The following is a 16,060-nucleotide window of genomic DNA, read 5'->3' as shown; positions in this document are numbered from 1 at the left end:
AGGAGGGGGGGCTGGGAGCCAGGACTCCTGGGTTCTCTCCCCGGCACTGGGAGGGGAGTGGGGGCTGGTGGTTAGAGCAGGGGGGCTGGGAGCCAGGACTCCTGGGTTCTCTCCCCAGCTCTGGGAGGGGAGTGGAGGCTGGTGGGTCAGAGCAGGGGGGGCTGGGAGCCAGGACTCCTGGGTTCTCTCCCCGGCACTGGGAGGGGAGTGGGGGCTGGTGGTTAGAGCAGGGGGGCTGGGAGCCAGGACTCCTGGGTTCTCTCCCCAGCTCTGGGAGGGGAGTGGGGGCTGGTGGGTTGGAGCAGGGGGGGGCTGGGAGCCAGGACTCCTGGGTTCTCTCCCCGGCTCTGGGCGGGGAGTGGGGGCTGGTGGGTCAGAGCAGGGGGCCTGGGAGCCAGGACTCCTGGGTTCTCTCCCCGGCTCTGGGAGGGAAGTGGGGGCTGGTGGGTCAGAGCAGGGGGGGCTGGGAGCCAGGACTCCTGGGTTCTCTCCCCAGCTCTGGGAGGGGAGTGGGGGCTGGTGGGTTAGAGCAGGGGGGCTGGGAGCCAGGACTCCTGGGTTCTCTCCCCGGCTCTGGGAGGGGAGTGGGGGCTGGTGGGTTAGAGCAGGGAGGCTGGGAGCCAGGACTCCTGGGTTCTCTCCCCGGCTCTGGGAGGGGAGTGGGGGCTGGTGGTTAGAGCAGGGGGGCTGGGAGCCAGGACGCCTGGGTTCTCTCCCCGGCTCTGGGAGGGGAGTGGGGGCTGGTGGGTTAGAGCAGGGGGGGCTGAGAGCCAGGACGCCTGGGTTCTCTCCCCGGCTCTGGGAGGGGAGTGGGGGCTGGTGGGTTAGAGGAGGGGGGGGCTGGGAGCCAGGACTCCTGGGTTCTCTCCCCAGCTCTCGGAGAGGAGCGGGGGCTGGTGGGTTAGAGGAGGGGGGGCTGGGAGCCAGGACTCCTGGGTTCTCTCCCTGGCTCGGGGAGGGGAGTGGAGGCTGGTGGGTCAGAGCACGGGGGCTGGGAGCCAGGACTCCTGGGTTCTCTCCCTGGCTCTGGGAGGGGAGTGGGGGCTGGTGGTTAGAGCAGGGGGGCTGGGAGCCAGGACTCCTGGGTTCTGTCCCTCAGTCCCGCAGGGTCAGAGCCAGCGCCTCACGGATCTCAGCCGCGGCGCCCTCCTCTCCCTCTCCGTCCTCGAAGGGCTCTTCCTCCTCCTCCTCTTCCTCCACCATCCAGCGGGGCTGGAAGACGTCGCCGTGCATCTCGCAGACGTTGTGGAGGGTGGAGCAGGCGGCGATCAGGGTGGGCAGGAAAGAGACGTCGGTGTCGTTGCGTTTCTGCAGGCAGCGCCAGCGACCCCTGAGGCGCCCGAAGGCCACCCCCACCACGGTGCGGGCGGCGGCGGCGTACTCGTTAAACCGCCTCTGGGCCGGCGTGAGCTCCCCGGCCCGGTAAGGCCTCATCAGCCAGGGCAGCAGCGGGTAGGAGGGGCCGGCCAGCAGGTAGACGGGCACCTGGACGCCTGCCACCTCCCGGGCCGCCCCGGGGAAGAGCTCCCCCCGCTGGGCGCGCTGGTAGAGCTGGGAGGCCCGCAGCACCTGGGCGTCGGTCTGCCTCCCCGGGCAGCCGACGTCGACGTCCCAGAAGCAGCCGCGGGCGTCGACGGCGGCCTGCAGCACCAGCGAGTGCCAGCCCCGGCGGTTGAAGTACCCGGCGGCGTTCTCGTTGGGGGCCCGGATGGGGATGTGCAGGGCCCCCAGCACCCCGGCCAGCTGCGGCGGGGCGGGGAAGCCGGCGGCCCGGGGCCCGGCCGGGGCGGCCACGTAGGCCGGGGTGAGGATGGCCACCACGGCCTCGCAGACGTCGCGCAGGATCTTGCAGACGGTGGAGCGGGAGACGCCGAACTGCTGCTCCACGGCCCGGTACTCGGTGCAGGCCCCCAGGCGCCAGAGGGTCATGGCCAGGCGCACCTCGGCGGGGATGGCCCGGCGCATGTTGGTGTCCCGCCGCTGGATGGCCGCCCGCAGGCGCCCGCAGAGGTAGTCGAAGGTGGCCGGGCCCAGGCGGAAGTTCTCGGCCCACTCGCCGGGCCCGAAGGCCTTGGCCCGCACCGTGTCCCAGAAGGCCGAGCTGCGGGCCTTGCTCCACAGCCGGCGCTCCGGGCCGGCGGGGCGGGGGCCGGGCCCGGGCGCCGGGCTCCCCGCCCGCCAGAGCAGGGCGAAGCGGCGCCCCCAGCGGGCCCGGGCCCGGCGGCGGGCGGCCGGTGGCGCGGCCTCGCGCAGGCGGCGGCCCCGCTGCAGCCGCAGGTAGTAGAGCAGGCAGAGGGCCACGGCCCCCCGGCTCAGGGCGGGGAGGGGGCAAGATGGCGGAGCCTGGGCGGCCATCTTGGCTTGGCCAAAGTTTGGTCAAGGCAGGCAGTGGGGGGTGGGGGAGGGGTGCGCCAGGGCGCATGCGCGGGAAGGTGGGGGGGCCAAGCGTGGGAAGGGAGGGCGCATGCGCGTGGAGGAAAAGGCGGGGAGGGTTGGGCGAAAGCGCGCGTGCGCCGGGAGGAATGCGCGCTCTTATGGGGGGACAGCGCATGCGCGCGGAAGAACGCAGGCGGTTGAGGGGAAATGCGCATGCGCATGGAGGACATGCGGACGGTTGAGGGGCAGAGCGCATGCGCGCGGAGGAAAAGCAGAGGGTTATGGGGCACGGTTGAGGGGAAAGGCGCATGCGCATGGAGGACATGCAGACGGTTGAGGGGCAGAGCGCATGCGCGCGGAGGAAAAGCAGAGGGGCATGGCGCATGCGCGTGGAGGAAATGGAAACGCTTGAGGAGCAGGGCGCATGCGCGCCCTCTCCGATTCATGCCGCAGACTAAGCTTTGCCCGCGCCTCCCCTTTGTCTCCCCCCCCTCCGTTGCGCATGCGCTGCACAGAGCGGGCGCGAAACAGACGTCTGCGCGCTGCGGAGGCGGGAATCTAAGGCGGGAGTGCCGGCGCATGCGCACGAGGCCTGTGAACTGAGGGCGGTTCCCGGGCGGGACGCGCGTGCGCAGTGACTTGAGCCGCGGGCGCCACCGCGCCTGCGCTGTAGGGACGCTGGCGACATGGAGGCGGAAGCGCCGGCCAAGCCGGTGTGGGCGCGTCACTGTTTCCCAAAATGGCGGCGCTGCAGGGGCTGCTGGTCCCGCACCTGCTGCCTGAGCGCTGCTACGACGAGCTGTTCCTGCGCTTCAACCTGCTGCACGGTGAGCGCGCGACCCCGCCGCCCGAGCCGCACGCCTCTGGTCGCCATGGCAACGCAAGGGAGCAGCCCCCCATCGGCGCTCCATGGCTGCGGGGCGGAAGTGCCGTATGTCCCAGCCATGTTGATGCGGGGCGGAAGTCAGGCGGCCCGCTGCCATTTTGCTGCGGGGCGGAAGTGCCCACACGTGGCGTGCTGTCGCCCTGGTGGTGCGGGGCGGAAGTTAGGCGTGTCGCTGCCATGTTGGTGCGGGGCGGAAGTGCCCCCACAAATGGGATTCCTGGGGGAGGGCTGACCCCCATTGTTAGCCCACTCCCCTGGGATGATACATCCCTGCCTCCGCCCCCATTTGGCGGGGAGAGGCAGTGAATGTTGGCTGGGGCAGTTAGACCAGTGGGAGGGGTGTGGGGCAGGAGTCAGTGGGGGCTGGTTGGGGGTCAGCGGGGTAGAATCAGAGTCCCACCCCCTGCTCAGAGCTGGACCCACCCGAACGCAATCATCCCAGCCAGGGCTGTGTCAGCTGGGCCTTAAACACCTCTGAGGGTGGAGATCCCACCACCTCCCTAGGGAACCCATTCCCGTGCTTCACCACCCTCCTAGGGAAATAGTGTTTCCTAATATCCACCCTAAACCTCCCCCACTGCAACTTGAGACCATTGCTCCTTGTTCTGTCATCTGCCACCACTGAGAACAGCCGAGCTCCATCCTCTTTGGATCCCCCCTTCAGGTAGCTGAAGGCTGCTATCAAATCCCCCCTCATTCTTCTCTTCTGCAGACTAAACAATCTCAGTTCCCTCAGCCTCTCCTCGTAAATCATGTGCTCCAGCCCCCTGATCATTTTGGCTACCCTCTGCTGGACTCTCTCCAATTTGTCCACATCCCTTCTGTAGTTCGGGCCCAAAACTGGACACAGTACTCCAGATGAGACCTCACCAATGTCGAATAGAGGGGAATGATCACATCCCTCGATCTGCTGGCAATGCCCCTACTTATACAGCCCAAAATGCCGTTAGCCTTCTTAGCAACAAGGGCCCACTGCTGACTCATATCCAGCTTCTCGTCCACTGTAACCCCCAGGTCCTTTTCTACAGAACGGCCGCTTGGCCAGTCAGTCCCCAGCCTGTGTCAGTGCCTGGGATCCCTCCATCCTAAGTGCAGGACTCCACACGTGTCCTCATTGAACCTCATCAGGTTTCTTTTGGCCCAGTCCTCCAATTTGTCTAGGTCACCCTGGACCCTATCCCGACCCTCCAGCGTATCCACCTCTCCCCCCAGCTTAGTGTCAGCCACGAACTTGCTGAGGGAGCAATTAATCCCATCATGCAGATCGTTAATGAAGATGTTGAACAAAACCGGCCCCAGGACCGACCCCTGGGGCACTCGGCTTCATACCGGCTGCCAGCTAGCCATGGAGCCGTTGATCACTGGCCGTTGAGCACGACGATCTAACCAGCTTTCTAGCCACCTTATAGTCCATCCAGCCCAGACTTCTGTAACTTGCTGGCAGGACACTGTGGAGACCGTATCAAAAATTTGCTAAAATCAAGGAATAAGACGTCCACTCTTTTCCCCTCATCCCCAGAGCCAGTTATCCCCTCATAGGAGGTTAGGGGGGTGGGGAGCTGTGGGGCTTGGTTGGTGGTCATTGGGGTGGGGGAACAGCGGGGTTGGGTGGGCATCGGTGGGGTGGGGGAGCAGTGGCGGTTGGGTGGGCGTCGGTGGGGTGGGGGATCAATGGGGGGTTGGGTGGGGGATCAGTGGGGCTTGGGTGGGCGTTGGTGGGGTAGGATGGGGGCTCACTGGGGCAGGGCAGTAGCTACCGTGGAGACCAAGGCGGGGAACTGAGTGGGTGGGAGCCCAGCTCTCCCAGGGGGCTGAGCCTGTGGGGGCAGGGGTGTGTGGAAAGGAGCTGGGGGGGGCCCAGCACACAGGGAACCAGGGTCACTCGGGGGGTCGGAGGAGCCACAATGCAGAGGGCCAGGGAGTAGGGGGCAGTGATGCTCAGAGAAACACATGAGATGGGGCCCCAGGGGAGCCTCACCCGTGTGGGGCAGTGCTAGGAGAACGAGGGATGGAGTCAGCATAAGGAGGGGTCTTGGGGATATCCAGGGGGCAGCAGATGCTGGCCGGGGGCAGACAGCAGCCATGGGCCTGCTGGGGAAGGGGAAGAGGGGGCAGGTGGCTAAGGACACCCCAAGAGGCCGTAGGCTTGGTGGGGGGGGCAGTGAAATCCCAGCCCTGGGAACCCAGGTGGGGAGGATGTGAGCTTGCCGGGGGGGCATAAACTCCACCGGGGCAGAAAGGGGTCGCTGGGCCCTGAGTTGAACCCTCCCCCTTCTCCCTCTGTGTTTTCATCCAGTTCCCTGCCTGAAGATCCTGATCAGCAAAGGGCTGGGACTCGCCATCGTCGCGGGGTCGCTGATGGGTACGGATCCGGCTCCCTGGCTGGGCGGGGAATGGGGCAGGGGCCTGTCCCCTCTAGGGGGCACCGGCTCCCACCCGGCCCCAGGGCGGGGACTGGCTGGCTCAGGGGGGCAGGGAATGGGGCAGGGGCCTGTCCCCTCTAGGGGGCACTGGCTCCCACCCGGCCCCAGGGCGGGGACTGGCTGGCTCAGGGGGGCGGGGAATGGGGTGGGGGCCTGTCCCCTCTAGGGAGTGTTGGCTCCCACCCGGCCCCAGGGCAGGGACTGGCTGGCTCTGGGGGGCGGGGAATGGGGCAGGGGCCTGTCCCCTCTAGGGAGTGTTGGCTCCCACCCGGCCCCAGGGCAGGGACTGGCTGGCTCAGGGGGGTGGGGAATGGGGTGGGGGCCTGTCCCCTCTGCGGGGCGCCGGCTCCAACCCGGCCCCTCCGTTTTGTGCTGATGAGGGGCAGCCCCCCGCCTCATGTGCCCCCCGTCTCCCTGCAGTGAAGCTACCCCAGGTGTTTAAGATCCTGGGGGCGAGAAGCGCCGTGGGGCTCAGTCTCCAGGCCATCCTGCTGGAGCTGCTGGCCATCACGGGCACCATGGTCTACAGCCTGGCCAACGGCTTTCCCTTCAGGTGAGCCCGTGCTGCCCCCCCACACCTCCAGGGGGAGCCCTGGGGTGGGAGCCCGGACGCCTGGGTTCTCTCCCCAGCTCTGGGAAGGGAGTGGGGGCTGGTGGGTCAGAGCAGGGGGGCCGGGAGCCAGGACTCCTGGGTTCTCTCCCTGGCTCTGGGAGGGGAGTGGGGGCTGGTGGTTAGAGCAGGGGGGGCTGGGAGCCAGGACTCCTGGGTTCTCTCCCCGGCTCTGGGAGGGGAGTGGGGGCTGGTGGGTTGGAGCAGGGGAGCTGGGAGCCAGGACTCCTGGGTTCTCTCCCCAGCTCTGGGAGGGGAGTGGGGGCTGGTGGGTCAGAGCAGGGGGGCTGGGAGCCAGGACTCCTGGGTTCTCTCCCCGGCTCTGGGAGGGGAGTGGGGGCTGGTGGGTCAGAGCAGGGGGGCTGGGAGCCAGGACTCCTGGGTTCTCTCCTCGGCTCTGGGAGGGGACTTGGGGCTGGTGGGTTAGAGCAGGGGGGGCTGGGAGCCAGGACTCCTGGGTTCTCTCCCCAGCTCTGGAAGGGGAGTGGGGGCTGGTGGGTCAGAGCAGGGGGGCTGGGAGCCAGGACTCCTGGGTTCTCTCCCCGGCTCTGGGAGGGGAGTGGGGGCTGGTGGGTTAGAGCAGGGGGGCTGGGAGCCAGGACTCCTGGGTTCTCCCCCGGCTCTGGGAGGGGAGTGGGGGCTGGTGGGTTAGAGCAGGGGGGCTGGGAGCCAGGAGTCCTGGGTTCTCCCCCGGCTCTGGGAGGGGAGTGGGGGCTGGTGGGTTAGAGCAGGGGGGCTGGGAGCCAGGACTCCTGGGTTCTCTCCTCGGCTCTGGGAGGGGAGTGGGGCTGGTGGTTAGAGCAGGGGGGGCTGGGAGCCAGGACTCCTGGGTTCTCTCCCCGGCTCTGGGAGGGGAGTGGGGGCTGGTGGTTAGAGCAGGGGGGGCTGGGAGCCAGGACTCCTGGGTTCTCTCCCTGGCTCTGGGAGAGGAGTGAGGGCTGGTGGGTCAGAGCAGGGAGTGCTGGGAGCCAGGACTCCTGGGTTCTCTCCCCGGCTCTGGGAGGGGACTGAGGGCTGGTGAGTCAGAGCAGGGGGGGCTGGGAGCCAGGACTCCTGGGTTCTCTCCCCGGCTCTGGGAGGGGAGTGGGGGCTAGTGGTTAGAGCAAGGGGGGCTGGGTGCCAGGACTCCTGGGTTCTCTCCCCGGCTCTGGGAGGGGAGTGGGGGCTGGTGGTCAGAGCAGGGGGGCTGGGAGCCAGGACTCCTGGGTTCTCTCCCCGGCTCTGGGAGGGGAGTGGGGGCTGGTGGGTTAGAGCAGGGGGCTGGGAGCCAGGACTCCTGGGTTCTCTCCTCGGCTCTGGGAGGGGAGTGGGGCTGGTGGTTAGAGCAGGGGGGCTGGGAGCCAGGACTCCTGGGTTCTCTCCCCGGCTCTGGGAGGGGAGTGGGGGCTGGTGGGTCAGAGCAGGGTGGCTGGGAGCCAGGACTCCTGGGTTCTCTCCGCGGCTCTGGGAGGGGAGTGGGGGCTGGTGGGTTAGAGCAGGGGGGGCTGGGAGCCAGGACTCCTGGGTTCTCTCCCGGCTCTGGGAGGGGAGTGGGGGCTGGTGGTTAGAGCAGGGGGGGCTGGGAGCCAGGACTCCTGGGTTCTCTCCCCGGCTCTGGGAAGGGAGTGTGGGCTGGTGGGTTAGAGCAGGGGGGGCTGGGAGCCAGGACTCCTGGGTTCTCTCCCCGGCTCTGGGAGGGGAGTGGGGGCTGGTGGTTAGAGCAGGGGGGGCTGGGAGCCAGGACTCCTGGGTTCTCTCCCCGGCTCTGGGAGGGGAGTGTGGGCTGGTGGGTTAGAGCAGGGGGGGCTGGGAGCCAGGACTCCTGGGTTCTCTCCCCAGCTCTGGGAGGGGAGTGGGGGCTGGTGGTTAGAGCAGGGGGGGCTGGGAGCCAGGACTCCTGGGTTCTCTCCCTGGCTCTGGGAGGGGAGTGGGGGCTGGTGGGTCAGAGCAGGGGGGGCTGGGAGCCAGGACTCCTGGGTTCTCTCCCTGGCTCTGGGAGGGGAGTGGGGGCTGGTGGGTCAGAGCAGGAGGGGCTGGGAGCCAGGACTCCTGGGTTCTCTTCCTGGCTCTGGGAGGGGAGTGGGGGCTGGTGGGTCAGAGCAGGGGGGGCTGGGAGCCAGGACTCCTGGGTTCTCCCCCGGCTCTGGGAGGGGAGTGGGGGCTAGTGCTTAGAGCAGGGGGGGCTGGGAGCCAGGACTCCTGGGTTCTCTCCCTGGCTCTGGGAGGGGAGTGGGGGCTGGTGGGTCAGAGCAGGGGGGGCTGGGAGCCAGGACTCCTGGGTTCTCCCCCGGCTCTGGGAGGGGAGTGGGGGCTGGTGCTTAGAGCAGGGGGGGCTGGGAGCCAGGACTCCTGGGTTCTCTCCCCGGCTCTGGTACTCCGTTGGGGCGCCGCGCAGGGGGCAGGCTGGCTGGCTCGCGGGGGGGGCAGGGTTTTCGGGTGACCGGACCCGGTGTTTTCTCCCCCCCCCCGCAGCGCTTGGGGCGAGGCGCTCTTCCTCATGCTGCAAACCGTCGCCATCGGCTTCCTGGCCCTGCACTTCGGGGGACGCACGGCACAGGGTGAGTGGGGCGCAGCCCCCCCTCCCACCGGGGGAAGGGGGGGCAGGTGGATCCCTGCGGGGGGGGTTAACCTTCTCCCATCTCTCCCCCCCCCAGGTGTCTCCTTCCTGGTGCTGTATTTCACTCTGCTCTGCCTGCTGCTCTCCCCCCTGACCCCCCAACCCGTGGTCACCCTCCTGCAAGCCGCCAACATGCCCGCCATAGTCATCAGCAGGGTAAGGGGCTGTCCCCTCTGGGGGGCGCCGGCTCCCCCCGGCCCCAGGGCAGGGACTGGCTGGCTCGGGGGGGCAGGGACTGGGGCAGGGGCTAGTGGGTGGGGGCTGTGTGTGTTTTGGGGGGCTCCCCCCCGCAGCAGGATTCATTCCAAAGGGGGGTGGCCGGGGGGCCAGCGCAGCGCCCCCTGCAGGCGTGGCTTTTCTCCTGGCTAGGTGGGGGGGGCAGAATCTGTCCAAGCTGCTGATTTGGGGGGGTCTCGTCTCTTCCCCCCGCCCCCATCAGCTACTCCAAGCAGCCACCAACTACCGCAACGGGCACACGGGGCAGCTGTCGGCCGTCACCGTCTTCCTGCTCCTGGCCGGCTCGCTGGCCCGGATCTTCACCTCCGTCCAGGTAGCGCCGGGGGGCACAAGGCGTGGGGGGGGGCATTTTCCTTCCCACAATCCCGTGGGGCATGTCCCATCATCCTCTTGGGGAGAGGGGACAGGCCCCCGCCCCCCCACGCCAGCCGGCGCCCCCTAGAGGGGTCACACCCTGTGCCCCATTGCCCGCCCCCCGGGCGCTCTCACCCCCCCTCCGTCTGTCCCCCTCCAGGAGACGGGCGACCCCCTGCTGGCTGTGACCTACGTGGTCTCCTCCGTCTGCAACGGCGTCATCGCAGCCCAGCTTCTCTATTACTGGCACGTGCCGGCCGGGGCGGGGGCCAGGAAGAAGCTGGAGTAGAGGGGACCCCCCCGCCCCCAGGCTCTGACTGCGGCCAGCCCCCCCCCCCCCGTGCTGCCGTCTGAGCTGTATCGGCCCCCGTCTGGCTCCACCGGCGCCCCCTGGAGGGGAACCCACTCAGCCCCGGTCTGCCCCCCCTCCCCAGCTGGGCTCCGACGGGGGCGGGAAGCCTGTACCCCCCCCATCCAGTGAGGTAATTAAACGCTGACTTGCCAGGAGCTCCCGGCTGTGCCCATCCCCGGGGGGGGGATCTCTGGAACTCCCTGCTGCAGGGCCGGAAGGACGGAGGGTGGAATTGGGATGGTGGGGGAGGCATGGAAACCCCCAGCCCCTCCTCCCCTGCCCCCGGCAGCTAACGAGCATGGTGTTGATTGTGCCAATTAGTCACCGTTCTCCTGCCTCCCTGCCCTGCCCCCAGGCACCGGGATCCCCAACCGAGGGCAGGGCAAAGCCGAAGCGGCCTGGAGCCGTGTCTGCCTGGGGACCCTGCCTGGTGCTGGGAGGGGAGTGGGGGCTGGTGGGCAGAGCAGGGGGGGCTGGGAGCCAGGACTCCTGGGTTCTCTCCCCGGCTCTGGAAGGGGAGTGGGGGCTGGTGGGTCAGAGCAGGGGGGCTGGGAGCCAGGACTCCTGGGTTCTCTCCCTGGCTCTGGGAGGGGAGTGGGGGCTGGTGGGTTGGAGCAGGGGGGCTGGGAGCCAGGACTCCTGGGTTCTCTCCCCGGCTCTGGGAGGGGAGTAGGGGCTGGTGGGTTGGAGCAGGGGGGCTGGGAGCCAGGACTCCTGGGTTCTCTCCCTGGCTCTGGGAGGGGAGTGGGGGCTGGTGGGTCGGAGTGGGGGGGCTGAGGGGACAGGTTCTTGCCCTGGCTGGGAGGGGCTTTTCCCTGGGTCTCCCCCGCCAGCAGGTTTCCCTGGGTGATTCACCCCTTCGTGTCAGAACAGGCGGGGGCCGGGCCCTTCCCTGGTTACTATGGCAACTGGGTGGGGTGACAGGGAAGGCACCAGTGTTGTAGCTAGGACAGAAGACGGTTACCAGGGCAACGGCCCCCATCCTGTTCCCCCCCCCCATATTCCCTGGCACATGCGGGGTTAACTCTTCAGCTGCTCTCTGAGCAGCTGGGACCTTTCCTGACCTGAGGGGCACCGCAGAGCTGGGGGGCAAAGCTGGGGGGGCAGGGGCTCCGGGTCAGGAGTGAGGGGCACTGGCAGAGCAGGGGGGCAAAGCTGGGGGGGCAGGGGCTGCGGGTCAGGAGTGAGGGGCACCGCAGAGCTGGGGGGGGAAAGCTGGGGGGCTGCGGGTCGGGAGTGAGGGGCACCAGCAGAGCTGGGGGGCAAAGCTGGGGGGACAGGGGCTCTGGGTCGGGAGTGAGGGGCACTGGCAGAGCAGGGGGGCAAAGCTGGGGGGCAGGGGCTCCGGGTCGGGAGTGAGGGGCACCAGCAGGGCTAGGGGGGGGGGTAAGGCCGGGCTAGCAGGGACTGTGGGTTGGGAGTGAGGGGCACTGGCAGAGCAGGGGGGCAAAGCTGGGGGGGCAGGGGCTGCGGGTCAGGAGTGAGGGGCACCAGCAGGGCTGGGTGGGGGGGGCAGGGCTGGTCTAGCAGGGACTGTGGGTCAGGAGTGAGGGGCACTGGCAGAGCTGGGGGGCAGGGCTTGTGGGGGAGGGGGAGTGAGGGAAATTTTCATTTCCTCCTTTCAGTCTTTCTTGCTTGGGGGGGGGGGTGCGGCTGTCAAACCCTGCAGGATTTTGGGAGGGGGGGAGGTTCGATCCGTTTCCTGCCCCCCCCCCAGCATCTCCTCTCTCCATTGCCCCCCCCCCCAGTAACCCGCTGGGCTGGCGGCCGCCTCTAGGAACCAGCTTTATTCTCTTTACAAAATACCTTGGTAAACAGCATTAAGACACACAGCCCCCCCCAGTCCGCCCCGCCCCTCCCTTTCAGCCCCCCCGACTTCTGCAGGCCCCCAACTCCCTCCCCCCTTTGCGACTCCCATGCTGAGGGGACAGCGGCCAGCAAAGGGTTAATAGAGGGGGTGACTTTACCATGGGGGACAGAGAAGGGGGGAGCTGGGGGGCAAAGGGGGGAGCCTCCACCCTGCCCCTGGGAGCCCTCCCCACAACATCCCCCCCAAACTTTGCTCCTCCTGGAGGTTTTTCTTCTTTCTGTATAAAAAGGCCCCACCCCCCTCAGTCCCGGCCCCCCCCGGGCTAGAGGGGCATCAGTGGCACCGGCCCGGGGGGCTCGTAGGGCGGCTGGGGGAAGCCCTCGCCCATGTCGCAGGCCTGCAGGCCGTAGGCCGCCATCATGTCGCGGAAGTCGGCCGGCAGCACCCCCGGCGGGTGGGGGGCAGGGTCCTGCTTGTAGGGCGTCAGGGCCGGGGGGCCGTAGGAGAAGCCGCTGGGGGGAGAGAGAAGGGGGGTTAACAGCTGCAGAATGAGGGGAGAAGCCAGAAGTCCTGGCTCTCAGATCCCCCACCCCCCCCGCTCTAACCCACCAGCCCCCACTCCCTTCCCAGAGCCAGGGAGGGAACCCAGGAGTCCTGGCTCCCAGCCCCCCCGCTCTAACCCACCAGCCCCTACTCCCTTCCCAAAGCCAGGGAGGGAACCCAGGAGTCCTGGCTCCCAGCCCCCCTGCTCTAACCCACCAGTCCCCACTCCCCTCCCAGAGCTGGGGAGAGAACCCAGGAGTCCTGGCTCCCAGCTCCAACCACCAGCCCCCACTCCCCTCCCAGAGCCGGGGAGAGAACCCAGGAGTCCTGGCTCCCAGCCCCCCTGCTCTAACCACCAGGCCCCACTCCCCTCCCAGAGCCGGGGAGAGAACCCAGGAGTCCTGGCTCCCAGCCCCCCCTGCTCTAACCCACCAGCCCCAACTCCCCTCCCAGAGCCGGGGAGAGAACCCAGGAGTCCTGGCTCCTAGCCCCCCTGCTCTAACCCACCAGCCCCCCGTCCCTTCCCAGAGCCGGGGAGAGAACCCCGGCGTCCTGGCTCCCAGCCCCCACTCCCCAGCCAGGACGCCGGGGTTCTCTCCTGGCTCTGGGCGATGGTATGGCGGGGGCCCGCCCTGCAGCAGCAGGAAGAGCTGCCCCCATCCCGGGCTGGGTGAGCCAGGGCCGCATTCCTCAGGTGGCCTGTTAATCCGGTTCTGGGCGTGAGCAGCTCCCCCAGAGCCTGTCCTGACCTGCCCTCCCCTCCCGCCGGCAGCGATGGAACCCAGGCGTCCTGGCACCCACCTTCCCCTCCCGCGAACCCCGGAGTCCTGGGCGCCTGCCTGCCTCCCCTTCTCTGTTTGTGGGTGACGAAGTGGTTAGAGCAGGGCATGCTGGGAGTCAGGATTCCAGGGTTCTATAACTCGTGCCTCAGTTTCCCCTCCCCTGGGCACTGGCTCCTGCCCCCCAGCGCTCCCCGCGGTGATTGGACGTGGCCTGGCCGGGTCATGACCCTTTGCTCAGGGCACGGCAAATACCAGGTGCAGGGCGGATGCTGCCTGGCATCCAGCCCCACCCCGCCCCTGGCCAGGACTCAAAGACCTAGGGCCCGGGGCAGGGGTGGAGAGGGGCAGAGCCTGGCACACGGCAGAGCCAGGACTCCTGGGTTCTCTCCCCGGCTCTGGGAGGGGAGTGCGGGCTGGTGGGTTAGAGCAGGGGGGGCTGGGAGCCAGGACTCCTGGGTTCTCTCCCCCACAATGGGAGGGGAGTGGGGGCTGGTGGGTTAGCGCAGGGGGGGCTGGGAGCCAGGACTCCTGGGTTCACATACCCAGGGACTGGTGCCCCATCATGCCCTCAGCAGCTGGCATTGACTCACCTTGTTCACATGCAAATTCTGGGGCTGATGCCTGCTTGGTCCCAACCTAGTGTATCTTCCCCCCAGCGCCCGGCGCTGAGATGCGCCCACCTCTGGGGCGGGGCGGCCGGTTACCCAGGGACCCCTCACCTGGCGCTGAGATGCGCCCACCTCTGGGGCAGGGCGGCCGGTTACTTGGGGACCCCTCGCCCGGTGCTGAGATGCGCCCACCTCTGGGGAAGGGCGGCCGGTTACCCAGGGACCCCTCGCCCGGCGCTGAGATGCGCCCACCTCTGGGGCGGGGCGGCCGGTTACCCAGGGACCCCTCGCCTGGCGCTGAGATGCGCCCACCTCTGGGGCAGGGCGGCCGGTTACTTGGGGACCCCTCGCCCGGTGCTGAGATGCAGCCACCTCTGGGGCGGCCGGTTACCAGGGGACCCCTTGCCCGGCGCTGAGATGCGGCCACCTCTGGAGTTGGTTATACATGGACTCCTCAGGCGGCCCTAATTTCAGCTATGCCTCGCTGGGGGAAGGAGGGAATGTAGCCCCCCCCCCTTGCTACTGTACCCCCATTTCCCCAGTACAGGGCCACAGTTGGGGGGTCCCCCGTTCACCGGAGGCACCCCCAGGGGCAGGAACAGGAGGCGCGGGCAGGACCCACCTGTACCCTGCAGTGGCGGCAGCATTCCCGTATCCCGCGGCGGCCGGACACGGTGGGTAACGGGCCGGCTGGTAGCCCAGGGGCTCGCTGTAGCCCCAGGCCCGGGCCGCGGGCGGCTGCGGGTAGCCCCCGGCCGGCGGCTCCTTGGCGGGGGCCCGGCCCTTGCGTCTGGGCCGGTACTTGTAGTCGGGATAGTCCCTCATGTGCCGGGCCCGGAGCCGCTTGGCTTCCTCCACGAAGGGGCGTTTCTCGGCCTCGGGCAGCCGGCGCCAGGCGGCCCCCAGGCGCTTGGAGATCTCCGAGTTGTGCATCTTGGGGTGCTCCTGGGCCAGGCGCCGGCGCTGCCCGCTGGACCACACCATGAAGGCGTTCATGGGGCGCTTCACCTTGTCCGGGGGGTCACCCCCCGCCGCGCCCTGCCCCTCGGCCATGCCCAGCCCCATCTGAGCCCACCCGCACCTGGGCACCCAGATATAGCCCTGCTGGGGCCCCGCCCACCGGGGGTGGAGCCTCCGAGCCAGGCCCCCGCCCACAGCCAGCCAGGTAGCCTAGCCCCGCCCCCCACCACTGGGCTCCTCCCCACACGTGTCCTGGCTCCCGCCCTGGGGAGAGAACCCAGGAGTCCTGGCTGCCAGCCTCCCCTCCCCTCCCAGCACTGGGGAGAGAACCCAGGAGTACGGGCTCCCAGCCCCTCTGCTCTGACCCACCAGCCTCCCATCCCCTCCCCTCCAAGCACCGGGGGGAGAACCCAGGAGTCCTGGCTCCCAGCCCCCCCTGCTCTAACCCACCAGCCCCCACTCCCCTCCCACAGCTGGGGAGAGAACCCAGGAGTCCTGGCTCCCAGCCCCCCCTGCTCTGACCCACCAGCCCCCAATCCCCTCCCAGAGCCAGGGAGAGAACCCAGGAGTCCTGGCTCCCAGCACCCCCTGCTCTAACCACCAGCCCCCACTCCCCTCCCAGCACTGGGGAGAGAACCCAGGAGTCCTGGCTCCCAGCCCCCCTGCTCTGACCCACCAGCCTCCCCTCCCCTCCCAGCACCAGGGGGAGAACCCAGGAGTCCTGGCTCCCAGCCCCCCTGCTCTAACCACCAGCCCTCACTCCCCTCCCAGAGCCGGGGAGAGAACCCAGGAGTCCTGGCTCCCAGCCCCCCCTGCTCTGACCCACCAGCCCCCACTCCCCTCCCAGAGCCAGGGAGAGAACCCAGGAGTCCTGGCTCCCAGCACCCCCTGCTCTAACCACCAGCCCCCACTCCCCTCCCAGCACTGGGGAGAGAACCCAGGAGTCCTGGCTCCCAGCCCCCCTGCTCTGACCCACCAGCCTCCCCTCCCCTCCCAGCACCGGGGGGAGAACCCAGGAGTCCTGGCTCCCAGCCCCCCTGCTCTAACCCACCAGCCCCCACTCCCCTCCCAGAGCCGGGGAGAGAACCCAGGAGTCCTGGCTCCCAGCCCCCCCCTGCTCTAACCCACCAGGCCCCACTCCCCTCCCAGAGCCAGGGAGAGAACCCAGGAGTCCTGGCTCCCAGCACCCCCTGCTCTAACCACCAGCCCCCACTCCCCTCCCAGAGCTGGGGAGAGAACCCAGGAGTCCTGGCTCCCAGCCCCCCTGCTCTGACCCACCAGCCCCCACTCCCCTCCCAGAGCCGGGGAGAGAACCCAGGAGTCCTGGCTCCCAGCCCCCCCTGCTCTGACCCACCAGCCCCCACTCCCCTCCCAGAGCCAGGGAGAGAACCCAGGAGTCCTGGCTCCCAGCACCCCCTGCTCTAACCACCAGCCCCCACTCCCCTCCCAGCACTGGGGAGAGAACCCAGGAGTCCTGGCTCCCAGCCCCCCTGCTCTGACCCACCAGCCTCCCCTCCCCTCCC

At 68.9% G+C, this 16,060-nt stretch overlaps 2 protein-coding genes across 2 annotated transcripts; one reads left to right on the top strand and one right to left on the bottom strand.

The window, feature by feature from the left end:
• Window positions 1-2,767: 2,767 nt before the first annotated feature.
• MPDU1 (mannose-P-dolichol utilization defect 1) lies at window positions 2,768-9,990 on the top strand. Its single transcript, XM_030548209.1, has 7 exons — window positions 2,768-3,203; window positions 5,559-5,624; window positions 6,106-6,238; window positions 8,747-8,832; window positions 8,929-9,047; window positions 9,331-9,441; window positions 9,643-9,990. Exons 1-7 carry the CDS (start codon window positions 3,116-3,118, stop codon window positions 9,769-9,771), a joined length of 732 nt encoding a protein of 243 aa, XP_030404069.1. The 5' UTR covers window positions 2,768-3,115; the 3' UTR covers window positions 9,772-9,990.
• Window positions 9,991-11,483: 1,493 nt separating this feature from the next.
• SOX15 (SRY-box transcription factor 15) lies at window positions 11,484-14,826 on the bottom strand. Its single transcript, XM_030548210.1, has 2 exons — window positions 14,200-14,826; window positions 11,484-12,156 (listed from the first exon to the last, which is right to left on the bottom strand). Exons 1-2 carry the CDS (start codon window positions 14,640-14,642, stop codon window positions 11,967-11,969), a joined length of 633 nt encoding a protein of 210 aa, XP_030404070.1. The 5' UTR covers window positions 14,643-14,826; the 3' UTR covers window positions 11,484-11,966.
• Window positions 14,827-16,060: the final 1,234 nt, after the last annotated feature.

Source organism: Gopherus evgoodei, unplaced genomic scaffold (genome assembly GCF_007399415.2).
Source record: "Gopherus evgoodei ecotype Sinaloan lineage unplaced genomic scaffold, rGopEvg1_v1.p scaffold_88_arrow_ctg1, whole genome shotgun sequence".
NCBI lineage: Eukaryota > Metazoa > Chordata > Testudines > Testudinidae > Gopherus > Gopherus evgoodei.
The sequence above is the reverse complement of the archived record's forward strand: the minus strand, read 5'-3'. Positions and strand labels throughout refer to the sequence as shown.

Excerpts from the sequence above, each read along its gene's own strand:
- MPDU1 (XM_030548209.1), top strand. The coding sequence starts at position 3,116 with ATGGCGGCGCTGCAGGGGCTGCTGGTCCCGCACCTGCTGCCTGAGCGC. Across the intron at positions 3,204-5,558 it reads GCGCTTCAACCTGCTGCACG|TTCCCTGCCTGAAGATCCTG; the intron begins GTGAGCGCGCGA and ends GTTTTCATCCAG. Across the intron at positions 8,833-8,928 it reads CGGGGGACGCACGGCACAGG|GTGTCTCCTTCCTGGTGCTG; the intron begins GTGAGTGGGGCG and ends TCCCCCCCCCAG.
- SOX15 (XM_030548210.1), bottom strand. The coding sequence starts at position 14,642 with ATGGGGCTGGGCATGGCCGAGGGGCAGGGCGCGGCGGGGGGTGACCCC. Across the intron at positions 12,157-14,199 it reads GCCGCCACTGCAGGGTACAG|CGGCTTCTCCTACGGCCCCC; the intron begins GTGGGTCCTGCC and ends CTCTCCCCCCAG.